Source organism: Oryzias latipes, chromosome 20 (assembly GCF_002234675.1).
Source record: "Oryzias latipes chromosome 20, ASM223467v1".
Classification (NCBI taxonomy): Eukaryota; Metazoa; Chordata; class Actinopteri; order Beloniformes; family Adrianichthyidae; genus Oryzias; species Oryzias latipes.
The window spans coordinates 23,701,410-23,715,640 of record NC_019878.2 but is presented as its reverse complement, the minus strand read 5'-3'; the positions used below and the strand labels follow the sequence as shown (position 1 = coordinate 23,715,640).

General features: G+C 44.9%; 1 protein-coding gene across 4 annotated transcripts in view; it reads left to right on the top strand.

The window, feature by feature from the left end:
• LOC101174783 (cadherin-20) overlaps positions 1-10,730 on the top strand; it is a 46,441-nt gene extending 35,711 nt beyond the window's left edge. For all 4 annotated transcript variants that reach the window (XM_023950280.1, XM_023950281.1, XM_023950278.1 and 1 more), the window contains exons 3-12: positions 1,837-2,131; positions 2,224-2,343; positions 3,330-3,497; positions 4,450-4,637; positions 4,735-4,988; positions 6,636-6,772; positions 7,721-7,842; positions 8,027-8,144; positions 9,150-9,401; positions 9,480-10,730. In XM_023950280.1, coding sequence (XP_023806048.1) covers positions 1,837-2,131; positions 2,224-2,343; positions 3,330-3,497; positions 4,450-4,637; positions 4,735-4,988; positions 6,636-6,772; positions 7,721-7,842; positions 8,027-8,144; positions 9,150-9,401; positions 9,480-9,994 — 2,169 coding nt within the window. In that variant the 3' untranslated portion in view covers positions 9,995-10,730. The remainder of the gene's footprint in view (positions 1-1,836; positions 2,132-2,223; positions 2,344-3,329; positions 3,498-4,449; positions 4,638-4,734; positions 4,989-6,635; positions 6,773-7,720; positions 7,843-8,026; positions 8,145-9,149; positions 9,402-9,479) is intronic.
• Positions 10,731-14,231: the final 3,501 nt, after the last annotated feature.

Below are 14,231 nucleotides of genomic sequence, written 5' to 3'. Positions count from 1 at the left end.
ACACCCCTACGCAACATATCAGTACTACTACACAACATATCAGTACTACTAGACCCCGACGCAACATATCAGTACTACTACACCACTACGCAACATATCAGTACTACTACACCACTACGCAACATTTTTGAATTTGATTTGATTTCTTTTCTGCCTTTTATTTATTATTTTTTCCTTACCTTAAATTAATTATTAATTACTAGTAGGTGCATTAAATGCCTATGTTTGTGTGTGTGTGTGGGTGTGTGCCTGTTTGTTGTCTTGTAAATTTTAAGTTCTTTTTGTCTTGTTTTGATATATGTAAAACTCAGCTGTATCTGTCGGTTATTTATTTGCTTGTTTTGTTGTATTTTGAGGACCCCCTTGAAAACGAGATGATACATCTCAAGGGGCTTATCCTCTAAACAAATAAATTGAAATTGAACATATCAGTACTACTACACAACATATCAGTACTACAACACTACTACACCACTACACAACATATCAGTAATACTACACTACTACTACTACGTTACTGCACAAAATATCTGTACTACTAGACTACCACACCAAGTATCAATACTATTACTACATTACTGCACAAAGCACCATCACTACTACTACACTAATACACAAATTTTAAGCACCGCTACTACTGCAAAAAGCATCAGTACTACTACAACACTACTACACAAAAAATTAATACTACTACACTATTACAAGAAGTATCAGCACTTTTACTACACTGCTGCACAAGTTTCATTCTTTTTACTACACTATTACACAAAAGTTTATTGGTACTACTACACAAAATACACTACTATACAAAGTATCAGTTCAACAACTACTACACAATGTATAATCACTACTACTACACAAAGTAACAGTACTACAACTACACTATGACACAAAGTAAAATTACTACTACACTACTACCCTAACCAATACCCTACTATTACACTACTACACAAAGTATCAATATGACTAATACTACTACTACACTACCACAAAAAGTATTGGCTCTACTACTACAACACAATGAAGCAAAGTATCAGGACTACTGCTACACTGCATCACAATGTTTCTGTGCGACTACCACACAAAATATGAGTTCTTCTACTACACAACAACATAAAGTATGAGTACTACTATTACTGCACAAAGTATCAGTACTACCACCACACTAATACATTAGTCCTGACCTAATCCATTGAACCTAAACTAAGTCATTCCAGGTTTCTGCAGAAGACGCTGAGTTTTCCGACGTTCTCAGACCTGAAGTCTGTGTCCCTCATGAGATCCTGTCTGCTATTTGCTGTTCAGCTTTTCCAGGCCATTTCCCACCAAATCCTTCATTAGCTGCTGTTCCAGCAACATGCTGGTTGGATTGGGTGTCCAACCGTTTTGGAAACAGCTCCTGATTATTTCCCACTCAAATCAAACCTCAGCTCCAGGTGTTTTCCAGGTTTTTCCTAGCTGGATGCTCTTCAGTTCTTGAAAAAAAAAATTGTTGACTTGGTCAAAGATTGTCTGTTTGATTTGACCGCTAAGCTCATGTTGCAGTGTTTGGGTCAGTATTGTTTTAAAACTGAGACGTTCTCAGACTGAGACGTTCTCAGACCTAAAGTGATGTGTTTTAAACATATGTCACTGATTTGTTTCTGAGCATCTGTGAGCAGCTTTCAGGACATAAATCAACCAAATATTTACTGAAATGTTACTGCAATCAGTGACGGAAGTACAACAAAAAATTCAAGAAATCAAAATTGTGAATATCTCAAATAAACCGAATATCTACTGTATATAATGCAGCAGAAGGAAAATTGACAGTTTTCCCTTCTGTTAACCTCACAGCTGCACTCAGACATGGACAAAGGCGATGGATCGATCAGGTACATCCTGACAGGTGAGGGCGCTGGAACCACCTTCACCATCGATGACAGCACCGGAGACATCCACGCCATCCAGAGACTGGACCGGGAGGTGAAATCGCAGTATGTCCTTCGGGCCCAGGCTCGCAACCGCCTGACTGACATGCCTCTGGAACCCGAATCCGAGTTCATCGTCAAGATTCAGGACATCAATGACAATGAGCCCAAGTTCCTGGATGGGCCATACCAGGCAACAGTACCAGAGATGTCCAAAGTCGGTAAGGAAGAAACATCCCAGTTCAGATAGATGTTTTGGTTCCATGCAACACTATTGTGACTTCCTCCTCACCTTATCGGCTGGTTTTCCCAGGAACGCCAGTGATCCAACTTACAGCCACGGATGCAGACGACCCCACATATGGCAACAGCGCTCGTGTGGTCTACAGCATCCTGGAGGGACAGCCGTACTTCTCAGTCGACGCCAAAACAGGTACGCTGTTGGTCTCAGAGACCAGAGCAGAAACTCTAGATGAGTTTATCATCCCTGCTGCTTCACCTGGACATTCGTCCAAAGCTGGGCAGACAAGAACTTAAAGATAAGATAAGATAAGAATTTATTTATCCCTTAATGGGGAATTTTTTTTGTCTGCAGCAGCAAAGGGACATTCAGAAATCAAAGTGACATTCAGAATAGTGTAAAAGAACAGAAGAACATATGTAACTTACATGGAAAAATAGATTAAAATAAAAAACACTCACCAAACAACCTTGTAGGAACCAAAACAATGGAAACAATAGCAGCAACAACAAATGAAATACCGTGTTGGTACATACGTAGTGTGTCACTGTAGTACTGTGTTGTGGGGAGGAATGACCTGCAGTGGCGCTTCTTCTTGCACTGTGGGGGTAACAGTCTTGTGCTGTAGGAGCTGGTCAGTGGTTTGGTGCAGGGGGTGGGAGGGGTTATCCATGATGGATGTTAGCTTAGCCAACGACCTCCTGTCCGCCACCTCCTCGATGGACTCCAGTGTGCAGCCCAGGACAGGGATGGGGTTTTTAACCTGTTCACCTGTTCACCAGTTCAGGTCACGATCTCCTCCTCCTGCTCAAAGGATCACCTGACCTTCGCTGAGCTCTGCTGCTCGTTTCTGCTTCTTTTCAGTCCATCAATGTTAGTGATGATTGACTGATGGGTTGGAGATGAAACAAGGACTTCTGAAGACTAAATCCAGCCGAGTCCCAAAGGTGTTCTGAACATACAGAATAGACACTCTCACAGGAAAACATGTCAATGTCATGTTTTGGAGGATGAAGGAGCAAAAAAAAAAAACATTTTGCTACAAAAAGTAAAATTCTAAAAAGGAGGATTTTACTTGAGAATTATCTGGCTTTGGTCCATCTGACTGGAATCTTCTGAGACAGAAGCTTTGGTGGGACTGTGTGAGCTTCTTCACTTCATCTCCTCTTCTTCCTCAGGAATGGTCCGGGTTTCTTTGGCAGACATGGATCGAGAGACCAGGGAGAACTACACCGTGGTGATCCAGGCCAAAGATATGGGCGGACAACTGGGGGGGCTCGCAGGCACAACCACCATCAACATCACACTCAGCGACGTCAACGACAATGCTCCCGTGTTTGACCAGAGTAAGCAGCCGCCCGCCTCGATTAAGGAGGGCTCATGCCCTCCAATGATCTGATGAGCAGAAAGATCCTCAGAGGAGCTGGAAGACAACAGCTTTCATGGAGACATCTTCAGATGGTCCAACCGTGCTCAGCAAGCAGAAAGAGGGATTTTTTTTTTTGAAGTGGATCAGATTACACGCTACTTTTAATGATGGATAATACATTGATGATTAATGGGATTAATGCTGGATCTAGAAAACACTTCTCTGAGATTCATTCCGGCCATTCAGATACATTCACTGATCTTCTGGTCCAGATCACCTCACTGCTTTGGCCCGGCAGAGTCTGGACGTTCACACTGCACACAATCCATGTGGGAAAACTCCAGAACATGACAGGGTCAGACTGGACCAGGTTAGACTTCTGGAGGGAAACAGCTTTGGTGTCCCTAAAGTCATGAGGAACCACAGATTTGATGTTAGCAGGAAAACCAGACAGGTGCGGGGGGACAACCCCAACGCAGTGTCACCAGGTTAGACATGAGGTCCGTCTCCGTCTACTACGTTAAAAATGACAGAAGTCAAACAAAACACATCTGAATTTGAACCAGACCATCATAAAGTCGCTTTTTTATTAACATTCCATCAGCAGGTCCGGTTTAGCTGCTGCCCCCTTGTTTGCCCCCACCCTGTTGCTGATCCTCATCAGCAGTCCGTCCCCATATAGTGTCTTCACTTCAGGGGAACTTTCTTGGTTGTAAAGAGCTCCTGGAATCCTATAAGGTTGGACCGTATCAAATCAGGCAGCTTCCAGGTTAAACCTGGCTAAACAGATGAAATTCAACTCTGAAGACAGTTAACAACCTGATTGTGAGGCTCCTCCCCCTTATCCTGCTCTGAGGTCACAGTCATGGGAGGAGTTCTGGCTCCCTCTACAGGATGAAACGTGTAACACTCTTGGTCCATGTTCTCAGGGCTGTATCAGATGAGCGTGTTGGAATCGGCCCCCATGGGGTCGGTGGTGGGTCGGATCTGGGCCAAGGACAGGGACGTGGGGGTCAACGCAGAGATGAAGTACAGGATCATCGATGGAGATGGGAGGGACACCTTTGACATCAGCACAGACCCCACCAACCGCTTCGGTATCATTATGGTGAAGAAGGTAACCGAGTGAGCCCCACCCAGGACCTGATTCTCCATATGGGGGGGGGGGGGTTGATCAGAAAATGTTTTCAATGCTGGAAACTGTGACCCTGCAGCTGCTGGACTTTGAGAAGAAGCCTAGCTACACCCTGAAGGTAGAGGGAGTCAACACCCACCCGGACCTGACCTTCCAAAACCCTGGGCCCTTCAAGGATGTCACTATCGTGCACGTGAGTGTGGAGGACGTGGACGAGCCCCCCCTTTTTGACTCAGCAGCATACTACATGGAGCTGCCAGAAGACGCAGAGATCGGAACGGTGGTGAGGACGGTGACAGCGCGAGACCCGGACGCTGCCAACAACACCGTGAGGTGAGAAACAAAAAAATAGACCCTAAACACACCTTTATACACCTGAAGGTTATGCAGGTCACTCGTGATTGGAGAAAGAACTGCAGAGGAAACTGCTTCTCTTTCTCCCATTTTAAAGGCCATCACACAAGAATTATCAGTCCAAGAACTGTCTAATCCTGAAGACAATGTTTGAAAATAAAAGTCCATCCTGGTAAAGGCCTTTGTGAACATGGTGCATTCAAGTATAGTCAGAAGGCTCAGAAATATATTGTTTTTTTTAAATCTGTTTAGTAAAACTTTGGGTGAGGATAATCTTAGGATAATCTATTCTAAGCAGAGACGTGTTCTCACCAGTAGGGGGCGGCATTATAACAAGTTACAGGAATAGTGGTCTATTTTTTAAGTTACTTAGTTTCCTTTTTTAACTTGTTTTTATACATGAACTGAAAGTGTGGTCATTTCAGAGTAAACTATATTCATTTATGATAATATATTACCTTTAGCACACTAAAGAATCATTTTTATATTAAATTTGAGTTACTTTCTCATGTCACTTTGCTACACAGAAATAAGGCGACTGGAAAGGCCCCGCCTTTTGCTCCTTGTGGGTGCCGCCCCTTTTATGATGTCAACCTAGAGCCGGCCTCGGCAGCTTGTCTGCGTTTCTCTCACGAAAACAAACAACATCTAAACGTTTGCAGAGATGGATGAGCGTATTGTTCATATAAAATGAAAGCGTTTACCAATCACCGCTAGCTCCACAGAGAAAGAGGGTGTTGGCCTGGGGGCGGTGCTGGCAGTGCTTGAAGGGGCTGTTCCCCACTGTGTGACGTCACAGGGTGTGGACACAGTCGTTTCTGAGACTTGTAATGGGATTGTGATCATAGAGCAGTTGTAGTGTTTTTTCTAAGGAATGAACATTATGATAGCCTTAAAAGCTCAAAAAAGTTGATTTTGCTGGTATAGGCCGTTTAATTCTGTCAACATCTTGGTTTTTTTTGGGGGGTTTTTAAAAAAAAAATTCTTGTAAGTTTTAACTATTTTGCTAGCACATTAGCCTACTTTAAGCAGTAAAATTATCTTTATGTGTTTTCCACATTTGCAGCTATAAGAACACAAAAAACGTGAAATAAATATATCATTGTGACTGTCTAAGACTGTTTTCCCAATATCCTTTCCAACGCAAGACATTTTTTGAAAGTCCTCTGAACGTGTTTTTGATGTCGTTAGTACAGAAGGCGCCAGCTCCTCTACTGCTCTGTTGAAGTGACCATCACATCCATGTTGTTGATTTACAGCTCTGCCTGTTTACAAGGTTACCAACCACAAACTACAGAATTTTACATATTCACTTCAGGCATCTCCGTGTTTGATGAGTTCCAGCCTCACATGTAGAATTGATCGTCTCTGACCTCACCCACAAAAAGCTACACGGTAAAGATGAAGCCCAAGCGGGTCAGACATATTTACTGTAAATTGCTCCGTCCACTTCAGCAACTCTAAAATAGCTGGTCCTTTTGAGTAAAGTGAGCAATGATGGCTTCCCTCCACCCATCAATAAGAACGACGTGCCCCCTAATGATGCGCCAATTTCAGGCGTAATCAACCCAAACAGCTGGCCTGCAAACCACACTGACGTCCACATGTTCCATCTGACATCCTTAGGTACTCCATCGAGAAGACCAGCGACCCAGACAAATTCTTCTACATCGAACTGACGTCCGGGTCATTGATGACGGTGCGTTCACTGGACAGAGAGGAAATCAGCTGGCACAACATCACTGTCCTCGCCATGGAGATGAGTATGTCTGGAGAAATCACCAGCTAGTCTACAGGCTTCAGGATCCTCTAACTTTTTCCAGTTATCCAACTGTATCAAGGGTTCCACCTCTGTGCATTTATGGTCTCTAAGAAGAAAAAATATGGAGCAAATCTTGTTTTTCATTTTCAACCCAATTCAGTGATTCAGATGTCTACAGGAACTGAAATTGATGTAAAATAAAGCCACTTAGTGGTATGGCGCAATATTTGGAGCATTTCCATTTCAAAATGGCCCTATTAAGCTAGATCAAACCGTAACATTTTTGGGCCCTGGTTGATTGTAGGTCCACAGCAAAGCACCAAACTGGAGCTGCTTAGTAGAAACGAGGTCTAAATAAAACCTTCTCAGCAAATCCAATGTCATAATCGAAAAAATGTTTAATACCGCCCACTTTTTCTCTTTAATGCAATAATCTTAATGCTGTTCAAATTTTTAAAAACGGCCCTGTGAAAACGCACACCTACAATCTATTAGCAATGTTAAAAAAATTATTTTTGTCCAAATGTGTGTCCTGCAATCACACTCCACACCAGTGGGGGCGCTGTAGAAATGGGTGTTTTAAGGATTGTTGTATTTACAGTGGATTTTTTTCCTAGAGAGTGTAGCTGTGTGTAAAGAAGCTAATTGGCCTTCCTTCGAAAAATGTGCTAGCTTGCATAATCCAAAGAAAACTGAGTGAAAGCCTCTACGGTGTGCAGCATAGTCCAACTTTTGAAAACCAAAGTGTCGACTGACAGATTGTCTGATGGAACGTGAGAAAGTTGCTGGTCACCAACAACTTTTCCAGCCATTTACACAGAGGGTCTGGAGCTGAAAGACACTTCATGGCTCGAGAGGGACATCAAATAAGCAAAAATGTGAAGATCTCTAGCCTTTAGAACTTGGGAGGTTTTCTGGCTCTGAGCGCTCTGTGTTTGTGCTCTTGCAGATAACCCCTCACAGATTTCCAGCGTGTCCGTGGCTGTGAAGGTCCTGGACGTCAACGACAACCCCCCATCCTTAACACACTACTTAGAGACGTATGTGTGTGAAAACGCTAAAGCGGGACAGGTGAAGACAACAGCGTATGCCAGTATAACTAGCACGACTTTAGATGCACGCAAAAACACCTGCACCAAAAACCCCCCTCTACATAATGAATCCTTCAGCTTTGTAGTGCTGAACCCCAGTATAAAGCTGAGGTGGTCTGAGAGCAGCAGACATGATACGATACTGTACGTCTGCTGCCTTCCAGCTGGTCGAGACGGTGACGGCAGTGGATCCAGATGAGCCCCCAGCTGGACAACACTTCCACTACAGCTTAGCCCCAGAAGCCGCCAACAACCCCAACTTCACCCTGAGAGACAACCAAGGTAGAACACTGATGATAGCCGTGGAATGGATGCTGCGGTTTTCAAGGCCATGTCACACAGCCACTACGTACATTTGGCACATATTGCATGGATGAGAATTGGACATAGCTGAATATACGTGCAAATAACGAGAAAAGTTGTGGTGAAGTTTTCACAGATGTATCACTAACGAACTACGATAAAACTTCAGAAGAAGTACGATTAAACCACGCAAAGAACATGTAAATCAATGAAGAACATGAACCGTGCGTGGTTATTGCACTGTTAATATGCACTTTATAAATGGTTCGTGTGTCAATTATTTAATTTTAACTCAATATAAAAGTTATACATCAGGGGTACGTACATGAAAGGTCTTTTAGTCATACGTAAACACACTTGGAAAGCCACAAATTTGCGTATGCAACACGCAAAAATCACAAACAATTGATTAAGATTTACGTAATAATTAGGACATTCAGACAAAACCGTCAACGGACATCTGTGCACATCGACAAATGAAAAAAAAAAAAAAAAGCTTATAAATTACGTATATCACACATAAACCACGAAATACCAAACTTACATTCGTGGAAGATGTGCAAATGTATGTAGCGACACGGCATTCATGAGTTTAATATGACACAGAATCTGACGAACTGAAGGTACATCTGTTTGATTTAAATTACAGCTCTGCCAAAAGAAATGTACAACGCTGCCTAGTGGCTGAGCGTAGCTATAGCACACTCATGGCATCCACAAAAATGGAACCAATGTAGCAGCAGTGATTTGTATCATAGTAGAGGTTTGACAGTCGGATTGACACTTGGTTAAAGTCAGAGAACCATCTGAACCCAATACGACCCTTTTACTATCAGAGAAATAAGATTTTGTGGCCCCAGAAGATGGCCACTCGAGTTGGTTCGTAGGTTCGACTGGTTTGTGTCGTCATTCAGCATTCATGGGATATGACGGCAGGTTGGTGCTCATTTGCCTTCTTCCAACGTTTCCTTTCTTTGCGTTCAGACAACACGGCGTGGATCCTGACGCGTCGCAGCAGCTGGTCGCAGAAGGACCAGACCGTCTTCTACTTGCCCATCTTCATCTCTGACGACGAGCAGCCGGTGCAGACCAGCACCAGCACCTTGACGGTGCGCGTGTGCAGCTGCGACCACGAGGGCAACGCCATGTCATGTAACGCAGAGGCCTACAGCCTGCCCGCCAGCCTCAGCAGAGGGGCACTCATCGCCATCCTAGCCTGCATCTTTGTCCTGCTGGGTGAGCCACCACCTCCTGCTACATGTTGACCTTAAACTATGGTTTCCATGGTAACACGCTTTGTTTACCCCGCATCAGTGATGATTCTACTCATGCTTTCCCTGCGGAGCCACTGGAAGAAGCCGTATCTGTGCGATGAGGAAGAAAATATCCACGAGAACATTGTTCGCTATGACGATGAAGGTGGTGGTGAGGAAGACACAGAGGCCTTTGACATCGCCGCCATGTGGAACCCGCGTGAGGTGCACCACAGAGGAAAGACCAGGCAGGACATGCTGCCGGAGATCGAGAGCTTGTCTCGCTATGTGCCTCAAGCCTGCGTGGTGGGCGGCAGAGGGGACGGGAACGTTCACGGATACGTCCTGGCGAAGCTGCTGGAGGCTGACGGGGACCCCTGCGCCCCCCCGTACGACTCGCTGCAGACATACGCCTATGAGGGCGACGGGTCCATCGCAGAGTCGCTCAGCTCGCTCCAGTCAGGGAACTCCAACGCTGACCACGAGTACGACTACCTAAACGACTGGGGGCCTCGCTTCAAAAAACTGGCAGAGATGTACGGCGTGGTGGAGACCAGCAGCCCCCCAGTGTGGTAGAACGTTCCACAGTCTGAGGGAAGGAGAACAAATACAGCTGCTCTCCACATCCATGAGTCTCCTGGCGGAGCTCCATCCTCCGCAGGGCCTGCAACAGAATCAGCGGGGGGCAGACGCAACCCCCCAGCCTGAACCACCAGAGGTGGGGGGGCCTTGGTTCAATGAATTTCAGAAAGTCGTGCAGGTGATGCAAACTGCAGCGAGACTTTGTCCATTTTTTGCTGGAAAGTTGGGAGCAGTGGGTTCAATTCCAGTTCATGTCATGTTTGTGTTTAACTTATTTGGCTTCTTTAAACCTTGTGCTTTAAAAGATTGTCATATGACTGGGGTCCAAATGACCCAAACCATGTGGAGGAGAAGCTGCAAGCCACTGTGACTTTATTTGAATCCTTTTTAACCTTCTTAAAGTGAATTTTACATTGATTTACACCTGGTTCTTACCTGGAAACCTGCAGCATTGTGGTCAAAATTGGGCAAAAACCTGCTCAATTTCAGATTCTGCTGATGTGCTGGAGTCTGGAGATCGACTTGCTGCGCTGCTCCTCACAAATGTGGCTTAAACTTCCAATCGTGGGCTGCAGAGACTCAGAGAATCAAGTGCCAAATGTCAAAAGGACAAATATGAAAGGAACAAAACACACCAAAAGAAGAATTTTGAAAAGCCGGATTGAAGCAGTCTTTGTTGAATGTGGACTCTTTTTGTATTTTTCATAATAAAAAGTTTAAACATAACATCTCTTAGTTCTTGTTCCTGTCTGCAGCCCGGTTCTGACTTAATGTCAAACTTTGGCACCATTTCAAAAGAGAAAACCTTCTGCACGTCTGTGCTGCTGTCCCTTCACTCCCCATGCAAATTACACCTCCATGCTGAACCAATAGATAAACATCCCACCTTCTCTTCTCAGCCAATCACCATCAATGTCTTAAATTCATGGATGTTTATCTGTCTCCACTTCCTAACCCTCCTCCATCATGTTTTCCACCAGGAGCAATGTATGAAGGTAAGTATGCTCCAAAAAGACCCCACTTGTAGATTTGATCTGAGAACTTGTAATATAGAACTTGCACACCAAAAATCTGCATGTGTGTGTAAAATCTTCTGCTGTGAACTGACAAATTCCCATTTGCATGTGTTCACTTAGAGTTACAACTTCAAATCTGTGATTCCAACTGCTCAAATGTGCTTCTGCGTGAATCTGCTGGTGCAAATCACAAGTGCGCTACAACTGCGCTCTGAATTCTGACACATTCCTCGCGAGAAACTTGTGTCAAAACTGATCTGTGTCCGAAAATGGAACACGGGCCGGAGGGAGGGTTAGAGGGGGCGGAGTCAACCAATCAGAGTGCAGGATTCGTAGGACTTGGTAAAGTTAGAAAGATAATCACAGATATGGACTTCCTGCTTCAATAAATCTTCTGATAAACGTTCAAATGTGACAGAGTATCTCAATCAGTGGCGATTTCTTTAAGACTGCAAGGAAAGCTCGGCTTCCCTTATAATGTCACAAAATTAATGGTCAAATATGTACTATTGTATTGTATTGTATTAACATTTTATTGACTAAAAATGCGTTAGAAAGCATTCATCTCAAAGACGAGTTCGTTCAGAATCAGTTACATATAGCAGGTTGGCTGACTCCATTTCCTTCTCATACATTCCCGCAGCATCACAGTGCATTTCCCTATTGAAGCCCAGCGTCCGTTGACTTCAATGGGGCTGCTTTAAACGTTTTTTTCAGCGCTTCGAAACTAGACGGTCATTGGATAAACGCTGCGATTATGACCCGCCCACGGACGCTCAGCGTCTCTGGGGGTCAATGGGGAGTGGGCTGGCCCGGACTCCAATCTTCTGCGTGATGATTGGAGGGTCTGTGTCAAAAGACTGCATCTACTTTTGACTGACAGCGATTCTGTACTATAAGGAATCACTGAAGCTTTTCGCGCTCAGTCCCATCGAGGACCAGAGCGTCGGCCTCACGCTGCCGGTCATCGTGGCAACGCTGGTCTGCGTGCTGCTCTTCATACTGTTCAGGGAGCTGGATGCAGCGGTCGCCCCGCGCCTGGGTCCGCATTACCGCGCTACACTGCGTGTTTGGTGTTACGGAGGTTGAGTTTTTGGGTTTCAGGCTCTCACAGGCAGGAATAGCGCCCATCATGTCTGACATGGAGGCCATTTTCAGTCAAAAGAACCCGCCCCCTTGCAGATAAATTTATGCCGAATTACATTTTTTTTTAAGTTACATTTTTGGATTTTAGCTTAAGGAAAACAAAAAACGTCAGCGAGTTAACTATATTTCCAGAAAACATTTTAACATGAAAATAATTTGGTTGGTTTTGAGTAGAACATGGAGCCGTCGAGTCACAGAAATGGGAAAAAAGTGTGTTTTACTTTGAAATAAACTCAGCAGGATTTTCAAGTGAATTTTTTATGATTTTACATGAAACTGCAAAAAGCTAAGTTTTTGACGTTGGTTCTGTAGGTTTTTCAGAACCCACCTCTCCTCACCTGTGACCCGGGCCTTGAAGGGACTGCCGCTGATGTGGTTGGGTCCTCCGTATTTGATGCTGATATGGTAGTTTCTGGGGGCCATGGGGGTGTACTGCACCTTGTAGCCCTCCGGGACCTACTGACAGTCAATCTTCACTTTGGACGGACCCTCAATGGTCACTGCCAGAGACCCGGGACCCGCTTTGGTGTTGATGATGAACTCAGACTGCACTCCTGCGGGATGAGGGGTTCCTCAGCGGTCGGCGTGGTAACAACATCCACAGCAGACGGCTTGAAGCTGAGAGCTTCCAGGTCAGCAGATTGCTGACAGAACCAGATAGAACCTGACAGAACCAGACAGGATGAAACCCAGACTGTGGGGGCCATTTCCAACCCCCCATCATCGTTCATCCTGTCTTTGCATGGACCTGATACGATGAAGATGAAACTCAAGACTGCTGAGCCGCAGTGACAGGAGGCCCATGCACACCTGCAGAACACACACACATGCACACCTGCAAATGTGTGCGAAATGTGCACAGAGGAAGGAGACCTCGCTGGACGCAGCGTTCGCCCCGCACCTGGGTCCGCGACCCACGAAGGAAGCAGACCCTATGCAGGTTTGACAGTTAGGACTAGTGCATAAGGAAGGCTGAGGAGAACCAAACAGCACAGGTGACCAACCAAAAACCCTCCTCCCTAGAGGACACAGAGGCTGAGGATCCAGGTTCAAAACTATTTCATCAGGAAACCATTTATGACTGGATTCATCAAAACAACGAATACCATTAAAATTACAAAAAGGTTTTCCGCTCTTCATCTTCTTAAAGCTGAAGTACATCCAGAAGGACTCTAGAGAGACAGAGAACTTTGACAGAGCAGGATTTGGTTGGCAAAATGCTGACCCGGCGTTTTCTCAACACATCTGATGGATTAGATGAACCACCGTAAAGGAAAAAGCCGCTCGTCTCTCTCTGCAGACTGCATGCTTCATTTCAACAGGGCGTGAAGAAAACGTGTAGACTTTGTTTGTGTTTGCGTGCGTGCGTGCGTGCGTGCATGTGCGAGGGATGCAGGTGTGCGCCTACATAATTCTGCTTGTCTGCTTTTTTGATTGTGACCGTAAAAATGCTCTGCTTGCAGAAACAGGTCTGCAGGCCTGTGTGATGACAACACAACACAGTCAATACTCCAGCACGATGCAGTGATTTCACAGGGTCGTGCATCTCTGCAAACTCTGGATCAATAGGCATATAGATTAAGAAAACGGGAAAAATGTTTGTGTACATGGAGAGAAACGGGTTCAGCCTCCACATCAGGTTGGTACTTTATTCCAAACATGAAGCTGTAGCTCCTCCTACTCTGGGTTTGGCAGAACAGATTTTAACCCGTTAAAAGGTGAAACCCACCATCACTGTGACCCCCAGTGATGGTGGGTTTGCAGCATTGACCGTATCAGAGAACTGGACTGAGTATGACGTCACCCAATTACATTTAAGGTCCAGCCAGATGAAGTCGTTTCAGTCGCCATTTTTCTCGACTGGAGCCAGACGTCATGAGCAGCGATTGGTCCGAGTCAACGTTTCTATGGCAACTACACCCACCAGTCAGGACTGAGCTTACTTGAAGGCCACACCCTTTGTACATAGCCACCTTGTGGTTGGAGCTGAAGGGAAAAGTTTTTAAGCATGAATAGTTTTTTTGTTTTTTGTCTATAATCAGATATTCTGACATAAAATAATAAAAACA